Below are 17,908 nucleotides of genomic sequence, written 5' to 3'. Positions count from 1 at the left end.
GGAACACTGCATTTGTCATCATCAGCAAAATAGAAACATAATTGTACAAAAGTATTTTTGAGAAGTTTTTACTTTATTTTTACTTTCAGCTGTGACTTGCCATTTAAGTTTGGCATAGAATACTGCAGGGAATCAGTTGTAACTACTAATTGATACCACACAAATGGCAGGGGTGGTTGTGGTAATTCAGAAGCATTGTTTTTCCTGTTGACCACTTTAACAGGAAATCAGAGGCCTCCATAAGACTTATGTTTCAGTAGCTTTAGATCGAAAAAATAGAAGACCAAGACTGAGATTAATGTTCATAATAATGCTAATCTTTGTATTTATATATAATTTTTAAAATATGTAATAACATGAGATTTTATTTTGAATGAATATGCATGCAATTGTATGCAATTTGTCACTAACATTTGATACACAGATAACATCTTTGTGCTAGATGTGCAGTATGCAACTGCCTTTTGTTATGCGTGAACCACAGCATAAACCATTAAAAGTCAGGTTGTGTTAACTTAAATTGTAATGTATTGGATTGTATATGTTTTGCCTTTTAGGAATAGACTTAAGAATTCATAATTTGTGGACTCAAACAATTTGTGTGGATCTCAAAGTGTAGGGCTTTAGGGTCATCGATAGCCTTGAGTTTTACTGCCACTTTTGATCAATTAACCCCCTAAAACCACTTTACATCAATGCAATTGTAGGACTGGAGAAAGGTTTGTCTACTCCTGGCACTACATTTCAGTTTATGCACTTTTAAATCAGCTGCACTCAACAGAACCAATTCAGGTTAGTTTGAGCTCAGTTATGCAGCATATTGCAGTGTCAAAATGGAGCCTATTGTGTTTCTTTACTTTATTAAACAGAGATGCGTTCTTGAATATTTCAGGTCAGCATTTGTTTTTTGTTTGGAGATGTCCATTGAGAATCAGTTTTTTAACGAAATAGAGATTTGCGCTCATTATCACACCTCAGCAACTTCTTAAAATGTTTCATAGCTGAATTGCTTTGAAGGCGCAGCAACTTATTTAGAGAAATGCAGCAGCAGTAAAATTAGCTCATGAGATTTGGCCAAATGATCAGAATAACATGTTTTCACTTGTGTGCATAGTGTTGTTGAACTGTTCAGTTTTTGTGATGTAAGTTAATTTAATTTGTTAATTGTTTAAAGTATTTAATTGATAATGAAAGCAACTAATAAAGTGATTGTTTACATTTTCTGTCTTTAGCCAATTATTTTCACTTTTTATGCATCCTCAATTGTTGCAGACACACTAATCTTTACCATATTTTGTGGTTAAAGATTTAGGTGAATAAAGTTCTATGCTTTCAGGAAATGTTATTTGAATTTATACAAGTGCACTTGTATTTACTTCACTACTTCTCTTATGCTCATGGAAATTTTTTAGCCTCCATTAAATGCTCAATTTTACAGCAGATGAAGCACAGAAATTTGTCAAAAATTTGTATTTAGCCATTTCACAGTGCACAAATGATCATTCCTGATAAAGCAACTTTCTCTTTGCATTATTTCAGTTTCTCATTTTTTAAATTATGAAATATTTTCTTGGCTGTTTCATATTCCATTGGTTTGAGCAAGGTGTTCTTTTTTAAACCATTTGGGCTTCTATCAATCTGTTCTTTTACGAACTTAAGAACTAGAATAGGATATTCAACCCCTCACAGCTTCTTCTGCCATTTAACCAGATCATGGGAGCTTTGTGCCTCAATCTATTTATTCACCACTGACCTATATTTCTTGACACTGTTACCTAACAAAAATGTATCACTCTCAGTCATGAAAATTTGAACTGTTCAGCAGCCACAGCTATTTTGGGAAGGGTTCCAGATTTCCACTGTCTCCTGGATGGTAAAAGTGCTGCCTGATTTCACCTCTATAGCTAGCTCTGAAAGTAACATTCTTCTGAATTCCGCCAGCAGAGGAAATAGTTTTGCTGCATCTATCTTAGCAAATCTATGTATCACCTTAAAACACCTCATTTAGATCACCTCTCTGGATCCATACAAACCAAGATTAACTCAACCTGTTCTCATAACTGAACTCTTTCACAATGAGTAGTATTTTGGTAAATCTGCGCTTCCTCCAGGGATAATATAGTGATCCAGGTGGGGTATGACTGAGAATCTGACAACTGAAACATAACTTCCTCACCATTATATTCCATCTCCCTTGAGATAAAGGTTAACATTTCATTAGCCTTTTGATTACTGTTTTGTATCTGTGCACTAGCTTTTAGTGATTTGCATGTCGGACATTTTATCGGACATTCTCCGCTGGGACCAGTAACTTTTAAAAAGATATTTGAATTTCCAGTGACCAACTAAAAGGATTTCAACAAACAAATGAAAAGCAACATTGACTTAACAATATTTAGTAGGCAATTTATATTCCAAACTACAGAAAAGAAACTCCTCATTTAACTTTTAGCACAACCGAAGATTTCCTGCTATAGTTATACTTTACGTTGTCCCTTAGGTAGTCACTTAATCTGCTGGAACCGGTGCAAATCTATTTTCTGCTCCTGATAGCCTGCTTCCTTTTTCCATTCCCAGCGAGGTAACTTCTAATCCCAGAACTGACATTCACTGTGAGGGTTATACTGGAAATTCCTTCCTTGTAGTCCAAACTAAGCGAATCTTCAGCCTCCTTGAAATCCTCATGAACTCTGTCTCTTAAATCTAAGCACAAGCTCCCACTCTCATTATGTGTAGTGAACAATAGAGTCTGCCTGCATTTCCTCTACTTTAGGTACAGGGGCAGCTGTCCCTATCTCTTGCTCTTTACCTCTCAGATGGCTTCAGACTGACTTGTATCTGCAAGGTTCAGTGATATCTTAAGAATCCTGTAATCTGATATTACAATGGATATTTCCCTGCTCAAAGCTCATCCCTATGGTAACCTGAGTCACATGGGCCTTGTATCCAGGTAGAAGTGCTAATTAGCTAACTTCTAGATCCCCAACTCTGTTCATTCTTGAAATTAAACAGTCTAAAATGTAACCATTTACAAAACCTCCCTGTGAGTCTTGGAAATTAAGCACCAGATTTTTGTGGAATTGAGAAGGCTCCGCGAACCTTAAAAATGGTGGACAGGACCCAGATTTAGAAGTCCCATCCCATTTCCGGCCGAAATTATTTTCATCAGGAGGGAAATGATTGCAGGGCATGAACAGGTGTTAATCACAAATCTGGTGGTCCATTTAAAATTAGTTAAGAGTTGAAACAGACTCCATTTTGACTGTTGCAAGGACTTTATCCTGTAATTTGTTTAGAGTAGATGTTAATGCTCTTGAAGGTTGAATAAGGTCTGTATAACTGTCATGATATGAAGATTTTTAAAGCCCTCACTCTTCAAACTTAAAAAAAAGTCCGTAGCTGTCAGAGAGTTTTAAAAACAAACTGTTAGACTGCTATGATTGACAGGTATAGATTAGAGAAAAAAATAGCATCTGTTTGTGCAGTTTCAATAGTTTTTTATTGGCATTTCCCCCAAAGATTTCTTATCATTATGAATGCTTGGCTGAATTTCTAAAGCTACAATTATCTCATCAGTGGTTTCTGAGTTCACAGTTTGATTGACCACTTAGACGTTATTATAGGATTCACTGTCTTTGATGGTGTTAGTGAAATAGATCTTTGTCTTTATAAGAGATAAACCACTTGAGATTTGAAAGCTTTGAATGGATTTTTAGAATAGGAGCCTTTTCACCATCGAATGTGTAGGAGCGAGAGCTGCATAAGCTTGTTAGAAGTTTATTTCTTTTTCAACCTCACATGAATCCTGAGGTCTGTCCATGGTGGATACTGGGTGACTGGCTGTGGAGGTGGAATGGAGATTATGAGGGGGGATGTATCGGGGGCAAGTGTTGGCTTGGAGGTGGTGAGGGTATGTGAGGGGTAAGGGCTAGAGGGCCTAACACCTTCTAAAACAACTGGAACAAAGTCCCAGAGATCCGAGGCTTCTAACCAGCTCAACTCCATCCCGCACCCACTCCCCTGGAGCAAACTTTGCACACATTGAGGTACTTTTTACTCATTTTTAAATCTAATATGGCCTGCTCCTTGTTTCTACCAAAAAACATTACTCTAGAAAACTGTCACAAATGCGTTCTTGAAATTTGTTGTCTTTACTTCTTGGGTGACTCTGCTTCTCCATTCTTTGAAAGTTCCTATTATAACCACATTCTTTCTGCTATATACCTCTCTGCTGTCCATATTTGTCCATGCTTCCCACTCATTACTGTTGTCTGTAGGCAAGCCCCAGTAGAGCCTTGCTGTTCTGTAGCTGTACCCATGTTGTTTTATTGCCTGATTACCTGAACTGAAATCCTTTTGCTGCAAAACACACATGGAGTTCTTGTGTAAATCCTTCTCCTATTAAATCATTCTTAAATAATGGAACAGATGCCATGAGTGGGGCAGGTAATGGTGCTACATCATTTACCCATAATTATTGTGCTAAGATTTATGGGCAGGATTTTCCCATCAGCAAGTGGGGGGAAGGGGGGGGGCGCGCGCATGGGGTCCGCTTGCCGAAGCATAAAATGACACGTGGTGACGTCAGGTGGAACTCCTGATGTCACCGCGCTCCATTTAAATTTTCAGGTAGGCGGAGGTGCAGCAAAGTCAGCTGTGCGCCCGCCGACCTGTCAATGGCCAGTTGAGGCTATTGACAGAGGAATTAAACTAATTAATGGACCTCCCGTCCAACATTAAAGTTGGTGGGCAGGCCAGGAGCCCTGGCTGGAATTAGAAAAAGCATGAAACCTCATCCATGGGCGGGATGAGGTTTCATGTAGGTTTTAAAAAATTTAATTAAAGTTTAAAAAAAAAATGCAGGTGTCACATGAGGGGACACGTCAGGTAATTTTTTTCTCTATTTTGAATACTTTTGACAGTAGAGCCGATCTCCCTGAGGCAGAACTTAGCCTCAGGGAGATGAGTGCACTCTTTCGTGCGCATGTGCGAAAGAGCGCACTCTCAGGTTTAAGGATTCCCCCCGCCCACACAGGAAGCGCTCAGTGCTTCCATGCGGATGTCATGCTGGGCGGGTCTTAATTGGCCTGCCCACGTAAAATGGCACCGCGCCCCCGATCAGGGGCGCTGATCGGAGGTGCGGCTGTGCGCGCCCGCACTTCAACTCCGCCCCCGATAGGAAGAAAATCCTGCTCTATGACAACTCTAAAGAAAAAATAACCAGTGGCACTAGACAGTAGAGGAAAGTAATGTTTTGAAATAATACATAATATTTTAAAACATGCTGGAAACTTATTGCAAAAGATTGAAGACATGCACCTGACACTGCACCTGGGGCAACAAATTGAAACTTCATTCTGTGGCATGCAAGAGTACTTTAACTTGTTTACAGCACCACCAATATATGTATGTGTGTGTGTATGTATGTATATATTTATATGTGTATGTGTATACACACACATGGCTGTAATATGTTGATTAAATTGATAGATGGGATTGCTTTTGATTGTTTTAAATATATATTATATATTTAAAACAATGCCAGTTATCAATATAATGTAACAACATATAACAGCCATGTACTGCCTATTTTGTCTTAGTCTACTGAATTCCGACATACCACCACTGTGAACAGACAAAATATTCAATCTTCACATTTATTTTATTCTCCAGTGTGTTTATGAAGTCCTGTGTAACTTTAAACTTTGGACATACACATGATTGAACCAACCAGGAATGGCATATGAAAGCTTAATTTATAAAGATTTGTTTTCATGAAAATGCTGTGTTAATGCTGAAATTGATTAAGAATCGTGAGGGCAGAAGGTAAGCTGTTGGAAAATCAAATTGAATGATATAAAACACAAGATGATTATTTTGAAGTCTAGAAGTCTGAACTGTATTGTGTTAAAACTGTATGAATTGTGGTTTCATGTGCCTTTTATAGTTTTCTTCTATCATGTGTTTGTCCAAAGTTATTGAAAGTTTAAAGATGCACAAGGACTTTATAAACATGTTGTGTAAATAAGGTAAAATTGCTTCAATCCTACATACTGCCTTTTTGTGACAGAAAAAACCTTAATTTGAATGGTTAGAAAAATAACGTCGTTGCAGGTCTTCAATGGATTGCTTGACGAAGTACTGTCTTCGTTTTTTTAAACAAATCAGTTAAAACAGTTTTCCAATGGAACAGTCAACAGGGAAAAGTGCTGTTAGTGTTGGCCAATTTTTGCAAATTCAGAATTTATTTACTAAGCGAGGAAAAATTTAAGGTAGTCTTCTCTGATAAATGTAACACAAAAACATTGAAGGAACTCCAGGGTGACCCTAAGCAACCATTGCCCTACTTTACCTTGACAAGGTCACATTAGACTAGTTCCAAAGAGGAGTCATTTTGGACTTGAAACATTAACCCTGTTTCACACTCCACAGCTGCTGCCAGACCTGCTGAGTTTTTCCAGCACTTGCTGTTTTTCATTTCTTACTAGACTAGATGCAAGTTTCCCACTATTGATTTCAAATGCAGAAATATCACACACAGGAGCAGACTGCAACAAACTAAAACCATTACAGTATTTTGCACTTAAATCATGTGTATGATTTTACAAATTAGGTATTACTCTACAAAAACATAACTTTTATTGATATAAGACATAGCAAAAAAAATCCCACAATACTTCGAAGTTGGGATTAAGACTGGACAGGAATAAAAGATAAACTAATTAAGAGGTGGCTGAATGGATTTGCTTTAAGGAAACTCTTGAAGGCATTGAGAGATGTTACAAGATAGAGGGTGTATAGATAGGTTGTGAGTGGGCAAAAATTTGGCAGATGGAGTATAATGTGGGAAAATGTGAATGTACCAACCTTGGCAGGAAGAATAGAAAATCAGTATATTATTTAAATGGAGAGATTTTGCAGAACTCTGAAGTACAGAGGGATCTGGGTGTCCTGGTACACAAATCACAAAATGTTAGTGTGCAAGTACAGCAAATGATTAAGAAGGCAAATGGAATGTGTGTTTATTGCAAGGGGAATCAAATATAAAAGTTATACAGGGTGTTGGTGAGACCGCATCTGGAGTACCATGTACATTTTAGGCCTCCTTACTTAAGTAAGGAATATAATCGCATTAGAAACAGTTCAAAGAAGATTCATTTGACGGATTCCTGGGATGAAGTGGTTATCTTATGAGTAAATGGTTGGATAGGTTGTATCCATTGGAGTTTAGGAGAATGAGGGGCGATCTTATTGAAACGCATAAAATCCTGAGGGGATTTGACAAGGTGGATCCCAATAAATCTTTTCTCTGAGGGCTGTTACAGTGGAGGCAGGGTCATTGAATATTTTTAAGGCTGAGTTAGATAGATTTTTGATTAACAAGGGAGTCAAAGGTTATGGGGGTAGACAGGAGAGTAGAATGCGAATAATCATCTAGGCAGTACAACTTTAATACTTAATTTCATGGGAGGTACTAAATGTGGATCAGATGTCACACATAAAAAGGCTAAATGAAACCAGTGATTTTTCAACTGTTTTTCATTTACCTTCTGGTTAAGAATGTCAATAGAACTACTACTTAAATCATATTCTTAAACTTGCAGCTCAGTGCTTCTATGGGCTATATATGTCTATGTATGATCATATTCTTAAACTCACAGCTCAGTGCTTCTATGGCCTATATATGTCGATGTATGATATGTCTCTGTAAAGTAGATTGGAATGTTTTTGCCAAAAATAAACTATATGACAAGTGAATGACAATTGATGTAAGAATACCTGGCATCATTTAACTCCATATATCTCCCATTCCTACAAAGGCAATTTTAGCATCAGAGTTCTGACAGAAGTATTTATATTTTATGTAACAATAGGAAGGAGGCACCAGTAAATAATGGCCAGAACAGTGGGTATCAATGCTGTAAAAACAAGAGATATTACATGTTTGAAACTCCAGTCTTCACATTTATGTTGTTATAGTGCCAAAACTCTGCTGCCCATATCCTAACTGGCATCAAGCTCCATTCGCCCACTACACTGTGATTGTCCACCATCAGTGCAATTTTAAACTTCTCAATTATATGTTCAAATTTTTCCATGGCCTCATCCCTCCCTATATCCATAACCTTCTGCAACCCTCCAAGAAAATTGCAACCCTCTATCTCTGGCTACATGTGAATCCCTGACTTCCTTTGTTAACCATTGGTGACTGCACCTTCAACCATCTTGGACCTAAACTTTGGAATTCCCTCCTTAAAACTGTCCTCCCCTCATTCCTCTTTGAAGATGCTCCTTAAATCTCACCACTTTGACCAAGCATTTGGTCACCTGTCCCAGTGCTTCCTCCTTTGGCTTGGTGTCAGCTTATGTCTGATGATACTCCTTTGAAACAGCTTGATCCTGTAATTGTGTTAATATCAATGGCAGTTGTTATAGTTCATGATACAGTTTTATTGTCCTTCAAGTTTATTATTATTTTGATATTGGCAGGTATCATGGCAGTTAGCAGTCAGTAGACTTCTATGAGACTAAGGATGGAATATATGATGCATCCAAAGCTCTAAAGCATTTGGTCTTGATGCTTCTGTCCCAATGGATGGTTATATTCCTTATTTCTAAAATAAACTGTTTGTGTTGCTGTGAATGTACTTTTAATAAATAATTATTCAATAATAAATTATTTAAAAGTGTATAGTTTTCTATACATTTGGTAACTGAAGTATTTAAAAGAGAAGGAATATCACTGTGTATATGTTTTTGGATAGGTAGGAAAGAGTTCTCCACCATCTATGTTTTCAAAAACTGAAGTATAATTGTAGGAGAATGTGATTTTTTTTGTTACTACTGCTCCCTATATTGAAGACATGCCATTTTGCTGCTTTCAGAAGCATTTCCCAGGTGAACCCCAGAAATATTCTAAAATTAAGCAAAGTGATTTGATTCCAATTTGTATCTCCCTCCCTATGGAAAATCATCTCGTCTCTTGGCTGCGCCTTCCTCACCCCAGCCGTTCACCTGAGACTGGTAACTTGCTAGGCGATTTATGGGCATTAATACAACATAGGTCTGAATAGAAATAAAAAATTGATAAAAATGATTATCTGATGAGAGAGAACTCAATTTTTAAAAAGTGTAGTGGTAGTGCTCTCCTCCCTTCTGATCTTTTTCTCCCTTAATATTAAAATTGTATAATGTTTTTTGAACTTACTAAATACTGAAATAGGTAACATTCATTAATAATGCAGAGACCATTGGGTAGATTTTCAACTTGCTGCCAGGTGTTGGTGTTGCGGATCAGACTCTTTTAGATAAAACACCCACTTTTCATTTCCTTTTCAGAAATTAAAATTGGGCTGTGCAACCAATCCCCAACACCAGTTGTACATCTGTGTGGCAAGTTATACCTCCATGTAAATCTGTCCATTGTTTATAGGAGAAGGCAGCTCATTAATTGACTTGTATATTTGTTTCTTGTGTTTATATTTTTTAGTTTGAAGCATATTAAAGTGGATCTCTAAAATATGTTTATTTTCATCTGTAGGATTTTGAAAGGTTATCCAGCACCTTCACTGAATACAGAAGATGCCTCCTCCTCCCCCACCTGGTCCTCCTCCTCCTCCAACATTTTCAGTGGTAAGGATGATTGAATGTTGTCAGGATTTTTATGATGCAAATCCCTTATTCTAGCATCAAAAAAACCATTATACTGCTAAAGATGCTGTTATAATACTGTCTGAGTTTTTGGAAAACAGCCTAATTGCATTGCTCCCTGACATTTACTAGTAGATTTGTGCAGTTGGTCTTCCTGTGTAGCAGCTGCACTAAGTGCTTATCTTTTTTCAAAAAATATACTTTATTTATAAAATTTGTAAAAGTTCATTACTTAACAATTCAAATTAACATTAAATAAAGTACAATAAAGTTCAGTTTCTTTCAATCCAGCACATAGCACTGTGATAGCATGCTGTACCTCACTACACTTATAGTTACGTGTTATATTTGCATGTTTTGCAATGCCTAGATGGCTGCAACACTTCGAACAAGGCCCACAGGTGCAGTTTACTGGTAGTGTCGTGAAGCACTGCCATTAACTATTTTAGTACCGGATCAGGGTGTTTACTAGTTCTAAGTAGACTAGTGGCAGTTAAGCGGATCTGGCCAAAAAACTATAAAGGCAGCATTAAAGGTCATATGATCCAATTAGAATATTTTATTTGCTTGGATTTGCATGGTCTTCAAGGTTACCATGCTAGCAACCTTCATCTGTGCTAAAATGGCTTAATTTATTTCCGTTTTATGCATGGCAGTTGTGCCACTCTATATAATGAAAAGTGCTTTTATTGTGGAGTTGAGACTTTGACTTCATAGAAACTGTTTGGTGGTAAATCCCATCAATGCAATCATGGGCAAACTTGTTTGCAAACTGGTGGATTGCTGAGATGTGGACAAGGACAAATGGCATTCTGAGGTTTGAAGTATGTTCTGTGCCCTTGGCAGCCTTGGTGTTTCCCCCAAGTGTGTTCAATATAGAGAAGTATTAATTCATCGGTTAAGGGAGGTGCTCAATGTTGATTGGCCGTTTCTTGACCTGAAGTCATGAAACCTCATGAAGTCCAGAATCAATGTTGAGAACTCCAGGGCCCAATCTCACCTGACTGAATACCACTGTGCTCTTGCCACTATCTAGCCAATGGGACAGCACATGCCCTGGAATGGGATGTAGGAGTCTGGGATGCTGGCTGATAGATATGATTCTGAGTATAATTATGTCAGACTGCAACTCATTGCTATTTTGAGAAATTAGTGAATAAGACTTTGCTTCGTTGGCTGGGCTGAGATTGTCCAAGTCTTGAACTGATATAATGTCTGATTCATTGCAGATAGGCTGATCTGATTTTCTCTGCTATTGCTGAAAATTTTCATAATCTTAGTGACTTGCTAGGCCACTTCAGAGGGTAGGAAGTCAACTCTGTTGCACATTACAGCAGTAACTCGCATTTATAAAATGCCTTTATGTAAAAAAAAAAAATTCCAAGGCATTTCATAAGATTATTACTGAACAAGGTTTAACACCAAGATGCATAAAGAGATAGTAGGACTGATGACCAAAATCTTGATCAAAGATATAGGTTTTAAGCAGTATCTAAAAGGAGGAGAGAGAAATATAGATGTGGAGAGATTTAAGGACGGAATTCCAAAACTTGGGGCCTAGGCAGTTTTAAGTATGGCCACCACTGATGGGGCAATTAAAATTGACCTGCGCAAGAATCAAGGGAGCTCAAAAATCTGAGGGTTGTAGGGCTGAAGGCAGTTAAAGGGAGGGGTGAAATTGTGGTGAGATTTGAGAACAAATTTGAAAATTTTAATATTGACGGGTTGATGGACCAGGAGCCAATAGCGCCAACAGGATTTGGTACAACATAGGATACAAGCAGCTGAGTTGAATATGTCACAGACTGGGGCTTTTCTTTGCTGCCAAGCATTGTGGGAACTGTAGCCCTCCATGATAGCTCAAGCCATTGAGTGTCTCCAAACACAGGGAAAGCCTCCCAGGCCGTTGGAACTGACAGATTGCAGGTGTCGTGTTGAGTGAGAGAATCTCTCCGAGAAGGGAAGCCAACTGGGGAAATTAAAGGAGGTGGTGACCTGTCAGCAACCTGATTGGTGAATGACAGAAAGGAGAGAAGAAACTTGTACCTTTGGAAACAGGCGAATGAATAATTTTAAATCCTTGGGTGATGAGTGGCAGGCATATGATGTGGATTTTTTGTTAGAAAAATGTCTTTGCACGGAGGGACGCGGGAACGTGTAAGTCACTGTTGGAAACTGTTGTTAACGTAGACTTGTAATGAAAATCTAGTTCATGGTTCATGTTAACATTTTAGAGGTAATATTTAATTCTGAGAAGAAAGTTTAACTGTAGAAAATGGGATAAATGCAACTAAAGCAGCTTGAAGCCTATTATACTTAAAAGGTTGGGACCATGTTGATATAAGGGGTTAACAGCTAGAAAGGTAAGATCCTAAAACAGCAGGTGGGCTTACTTAATTGGAGATGTGATGTCTGCACTGGTTGCAAAGAAATGCAGTCCAGAAAAATATTTTGTTTTGGGAGTTAGAGCTAAATTAGCTTAAAAGCATTCAGTGAACCCTGAAAGGCTACGTCATCATGGAGCTGGGTGGAGTTGAAGAAGTTCTCTGGTTTTAATTTTTCTGAGTGTTCTGCAGCAGGGGAGGAGATTATACCAAAAAGATGCTGCTGTTAGCAAGCTTCAGGCATCAAAGAAACCTGGAAGCTGTTTGGTGCAACTGTTGGCTGTAGTTTGAATCTCATGTGGTTTGCAGCTTACAGAGAGTTCCTAGGGGCAGAATTTTCTGCCTGCTGGGTGGGTGGGCCCAACCCAACCTCCGGTGGGTGGGGAGCCGATCCCCGCTGGAGAACCGGGCCCTGCCGCCATTTTACGTGGGTGGGCCAATTAAGGCCTGCCCAGCGTGACATCCGGCGGAAAGCGCTATGTGCTGCCTGTGTGGAGGGGGGGGGAAATTCCCCAAAAGTGAAAGTGTGCTCTTTCGTGCATGCGCACAAAAGAGCGCACATCTCCCTGAGGCTAAGTGCTGCCTCAGGTAGATTGCTGACACTTTTAAAAACATTAAAAATAGAAGAAAAAAAATAAAATCCTTAACATGTCCCACTCATGTGAAATGTTCATAAATTACACTAAAACTTTATTAAACTGTTTAAATCCCTACATGAAACCTCATCCCGCCAGTGGATGAGGTTTCATGTTTTTTCTATTCCCCACCGGGGTTCCTGGCCTGCCCGCCAACCTTAAGGTTGGACGGGCAGGTCCTTTAATTGTTTCAATGATCCTGTCAATGGCCTCAATTGGCCATTGACAGGTTGGCCGGCCTGCAGCTGATTTGCTGCAGGCCCGCCTTACTGAAAATTTAAATGGGGCGGGATGACATCAGCTGTTTCCCTCCAATGTCACCCCATGTCATTTTATGCGCGGTGAGTGGGCGCTGCCCCCTGCTTGCTGACAGCAAAATTCAGCCCTAGGAGTTGTTAGCAGGCTCCAGACAGTTAAGACTCAGAAGTCCTGGGAGCTGAGAAGGTGGCAGAAAGTCACTGGTTCCATGCAGGAGAGTGTTAGGGCTCAGAAGAAACCCTAGGAGCCATTTATAGTTCATTGCAACTGGGAGGCTGGAGTATGGAGAAACCCCAGCAGCAGTGCCAGCTTAATGAAGCTAGCGGTCTGTGAAAGAGTTGATAAGTGCTGGTAATTAGGAGAACAGCTTTGTGAATCCTCAGGAGATGAGATTGAACCATTGGGAGGTGAATAGTCATTGAGGCAGTGGGAGTCAGGGCGGCTTTTGAGGGAATTCTGGGACTAGATCCCTCTTGAGTGAGATATCTTTAACGAGATATTGTGATTCACTGTGGTCACTAACATCTGAGTGGGTTGCTGAGAAATCTGAGAGACCTGTCTTGGTCACTTCTGCCATTTAATGTGCGGTCTGATGTGTTTGACCACAGTTTGCCTGGTAATTCATATTTACCTCGTTAATTCTGAATGTTGGAATATAAGATATATATTGTAGATTGTTTTACTTTGCTGACTTTATATTGTAATGGTTATTTTATTTGTTTAACATTGTGGAATCTTGTGGCTTTATTCTTTTAATAAGCACTTGGGCTTTATAGATTTTAAATTTAAAAATTTACTGATCCCGAACCAGATCATAACAGACTTCAAAAATTAATAGGGAGTAAGAGAGGGACTGGAAATCAATTTCCAATGAGATTCCACAGGGATCAGTGCTGGGACCCTGGCTTTCCACATGATATATCGATAATTTAGACTTAAATGTAGGCAGCATGATTAAGAAGTTTTGAAGATGATAAGAAAGTTAGCCGGATAGTGAGGAAGAAAGCTGCAGACTTCAGGAACTAGACAGGTGAACAGAACCATGGCAAATGAAATCCAATCCAGAGAAGTGAGAGCTAATGCATTTGGGGAAGACAAACAAGGCAAGGGAATAGATGATAAACGGTAGGATACTGAGAAGTGTAGGAAAACAGAGGGACATTGGAGTGCAAGCCCACAGATTCTGAAGGTACCAGAGCAGGTAAATAAGGTAATTAAGAAGATATACAGGATATTTTCCTTTATTGGCCAAAGTACAGAATATAAGTGGTCATGGTAGAGAATGTTTGAAATGCTCATTAGACCGTAATTAGAGTTCTGCATATAGCTCTGGTCACCTGTTACAGACAGGGATGAGAGAGAATTGAAACCCCAATACCCTTCCCTTACCCCTGAGTGTGTGGTCATTTTGAATAGCCAGCAGCAAACTTCTATGGGTTCAAATAAACGGGATTATTTATTCTCACGTTCTCCCTGAAAGTCCAACACTGTCGTTGAGTGCACAGGCACGCACACAGGATAAAATATAATCAAAGAATAGTGCACTTTTACTAGTCATAAACAAAAGAATAGTTCATACTTCATGTGTTTGGCTCGACTTAGGAAAATGCATGCATTGCAGGCCTGGTGAAGAATGTGTTTTCATTTGGCATCAGTACTGGGGAAAATGGGGGCTGTACCGTTGGGACGGTTTACATCTGAATCATGCTGGGACAAATGCTGTCGCAAATCGCATAACTAGGGAAGTAGAGAGGGCTTTAAAATAAACAAGAAGGGTGAGGAATCGAGCTTGGATAGAGGTATCAATTCAAGGTGTAGAGCCAAGACAGGAGAGCTAAATATTAATATGAGAAATGAGGATCAGAGAATGGCAGGAAGGGACAGAGAGAAAAAAAGCTAAGAATTCATCAACAGTCAAGACTAGATATTACAAAGGTAACAAAAAGCCAAAACTGATGGCTCTCGATCTGAATACAGGTAGCATTCATAACAAAGTAAATGAATTGATGACCCACATTGAAGTAAACAAATATGATCCAATAGCAATTATGGAGATGTGGCTGCAGGATGACAAAGATTGGGTCCTTAATATTGAAGGGTACATGACATTCAAGTAGAATAGGAAGCTAGATAAAGGTGGAGGGGTAGCACTGTTAATCAAAGAGGGCATTGGTGTAATAGTTAGAGATGACCTTGGTTCAGGAGGTCAGGATGTAGAATCGGTTTGGGTAGAGATGAAGAATAGTAGGGGGGAAAAGTAATTAATGAGAGTGTTCTACAGCCCCACTAACAGTAGCCTCAGTGTAGGACAAAGTATCCAAGAGAAAATATTGTGCACTTGTGATAAATGGGCAGCAATATCATGGGTGATTTTAATCTACACACAAACTGGAAAAATTAGATTGGCAGTAGTAGCCTGGATGAGGAGTTCTTAGAATGCTTTTCAGATAGTTTCTTAGAGCAGCATGTTCTGGAACCAACCAGAGAGCAGGTTATATTAGACTTGGTATTATGTAATGTGACAGGATTAATTAATGACCTCAGAGTAAATGCACCCCTGGATAGTAGCAACCACATAAGATTGAATGTTATATACAGTTTGAAAGGGAGAAGAGTGGGCCTAAGACTAGTATCTTAAACTTAAATAAGGGCAACTATGTGGGGATGAAAGCGGAACCAGCTGAAGTGAACTGGGACACTAGGCTAGAGGATAGATCAATAGAGAAGCAGTGGCAGACATCTAAGGGGATATTTCAGAGTATTCAGAATAAGTACATCCCTACTATAAAGAAAGATTCTAAGGGAAGAACCCACCATCCATGGTTGACTAAACATGTTAAGGAAAGCATCAAACTTGAGGAAAAAGCACGTAACTCCGCTAAGATGAGTGGCAGGTCAGATGATTGGACAGAATATAAAGAACGGAATGACTAAAAGGCTAATCAGGAGAAAGAAGTTAGAGTATGAATGGAAGCTAGCTAGAAATATAAAAATGGATTGCAAGAGTTTCTACAGGCATTTAAAAAGAAAAAGAATAAGTTAAGTGAGTGCTGGTCTTCTAGAGAGTAACAGTGGGGACTATATCCTAGTGTTAATTTTCCAAAATTCGCTGGATAGGTGGTGGTTGTTCACACCATTTATGATTAACTGATTTCTGCATCTCTTTTTTAAGTATCAAGCTCGAAGACAGTGATTCTAGGAGTCCAGAGATTTTGTATTTTGTGTAAGACCATAAACAATAGGAGGTGTGAATTCCACAAATGATTTTGTCCTTCTGTGCTCATTCAACAGAGGCACTGCACCCATGGTCATTCAATTAGGAACTTTCTGGAGACTTGAGATACTTCTGAGTCGATGCAGAAATTGCAAGTCACCCAACTCTGGGCAGCCATTTAGCAGCCTTTTAATGCCCATTTTTAAAAAAGAAAATCAAGTTCCAGAAAATTCTATACTGAATACAGTCCATGTTTAAAGTTATGAGGATGACATGCCTTTACTGGGCATGACGTCACTGCATCACAGGAAGGATATGATCTCACAGGAGAGGGTGCAGAGTAGATTTATGAAGATGCTTTCAGGAATGGAGAATTTTAACTATGAAGAGAGGTTAGATTAGCTGGGTTTGTTTTATGTGGAACAGAGGAGGCTGTGCGGCGATTTCATTGAAGTGTATAAAATTATGGGGGCCTAGATAGAATGTATAGGAAGGACCTATTTCCCTGTGTAGGGTGGTCAGTACAGGAGTATGGGTTTAAGATAATTAGTGGAAGAATTAGAGGGGAATTGAGGTTTTTCTTGATCCTGAGGATGATGGGGGTCTGGAATTCACTGTCTGAAATGGGTCGTAACCCTCATTGTATTTAAATAAAATACTTGGAAATGCACTTGAAGTGCTGTAACCTAAAGACCAAGAGCTGAAAAGTGGGACAAAAACAAAAATTGTTGGAAAAACTCAGCAGGTTTGACAGCATCTGTGGAGAGGAAGACAAAGTTAATGTTTCGAGTCCCTGTGACTCTTCATCAGAACTGAAGAAGAGTCATACGGACTCGAAACATTAACTTTGTCTTCCTCTCCACAGATGCTGTCAAACCTGCTGAGTTTTTCTGGCAATTTTTGTTTTTATTTCAGATTTCCAGCATCCGCCATATTTTGATTTTAGCTGGCAAGTGGGGTTAGGCTGGCTAACTCTCTTTCTCGGTTGGCACAGACTTATTGGGTTGAATGAAAGTTTTTATGAATGAGCTTGAGTTTATGGAGGGTGAATCATGGGACACCAACCAGGAGCGTGTTGATGTAGTTTAACTAAGGCAGGGGTGGGGGATTCAGCAGTTGATAAACTGGGTAAACCAGCAGTGATAAGGAGGTGAAAGTAGGGTGCCTTGGTGATGAAGCAGATATATAGATTGAGGCTCATCTTGGGACCAAATACAACCTCAAGGTTGAAAAGAACCTGGTTCAGCTTCAGACAGTCACCAGGGAAAGGGATGGAACTGGTGGCAGGGGCTAAGATTTCATGGTAAAGGGAAGGCTACAGCACTCACATACTAAAGAGTATTTTGGGTAGCAAATTCCAGAAACTGCAGAAAGCAGGAAGTTGTTGTCCATTGTTGCATAATAACTGTATCTCATCAAGTAACTCAACGTTGAAATACGGGGAAAGGTGTGAAGTTAGGATACTTGGTGTGATAGATAAACACAGTAGAAAATTCGGAGCTTGTCCATTCCAGTCAATGTGAATTTTTAATAGTGTGTTACAGTCATAGAGTCATAGAGGTCTACAGCACAGAATAAGGCCCTTTGGCCCATCAAGTCTGCACCGGTCAAACAAGCACCTAACTATTCAAGTACCTTTTTCCAGCACTAAGCCCATAGCCTTGTATGCCATGGCATTGCAAGTGCACATCTAACTACTTCTTAAATGTTATGAGGGTTTCTGCCTCTACCACCTTTTAAGGCAGTGAGTTCCAGATTCCCACCAC

The 17,908-nt window shown here is 39.2% G+C and overlaps 1 protein-coding gene across 4 annotated transcripts in view; it reads left to right on the top strand.

Moving 5' to 3' along the window:
• Positions 1 to 17,908, top strand: part of wipf1b (WAS/WASL interacting protein family, member 1b) — a 117,006-nt gene that overhangs the window by 73,936 nt on the left and 25,162 nt on the right. For all 4 annotated transcript variants that reach the window (XM_041201488.1, XM_041201492.1, XM_041201490.1 and 1 more), the window contains one exon: positions 9,542 to 9,633. In XM_041201488.1, coding sequence (XP_041057422.1) covers positions 9,583 to 9,633 — 51 coding nt within the window. In that variant the 5' untranslated portion in view covers positions 9,542 to 9,582. The remainder of the gene's footprint in view (positions 1 to 9,541; positions 9,634 to 17,908) is intronic.

The sequence above is a fragment of the Carcharodon carcharias genome, chromosome 12, assembly GCF_017639515.1.
Source record: "Carcharodon carcharias isolate sCarCar2 chromosome 12, sCarCar2.pri, whole genome shotgun sequence".
Lineage (NCBI taxonomy): Eukaryota > Metazoa > Chordata > Chondrichthyes > Lamniformes > Lamnidae > Carcharodon > Carcharodon carcharias.
The sequence above is the reverse complement of the archived record's forward strand: the minus strand, read 5'-3'. Positions and strand labels throughout refer to the sequence as shown.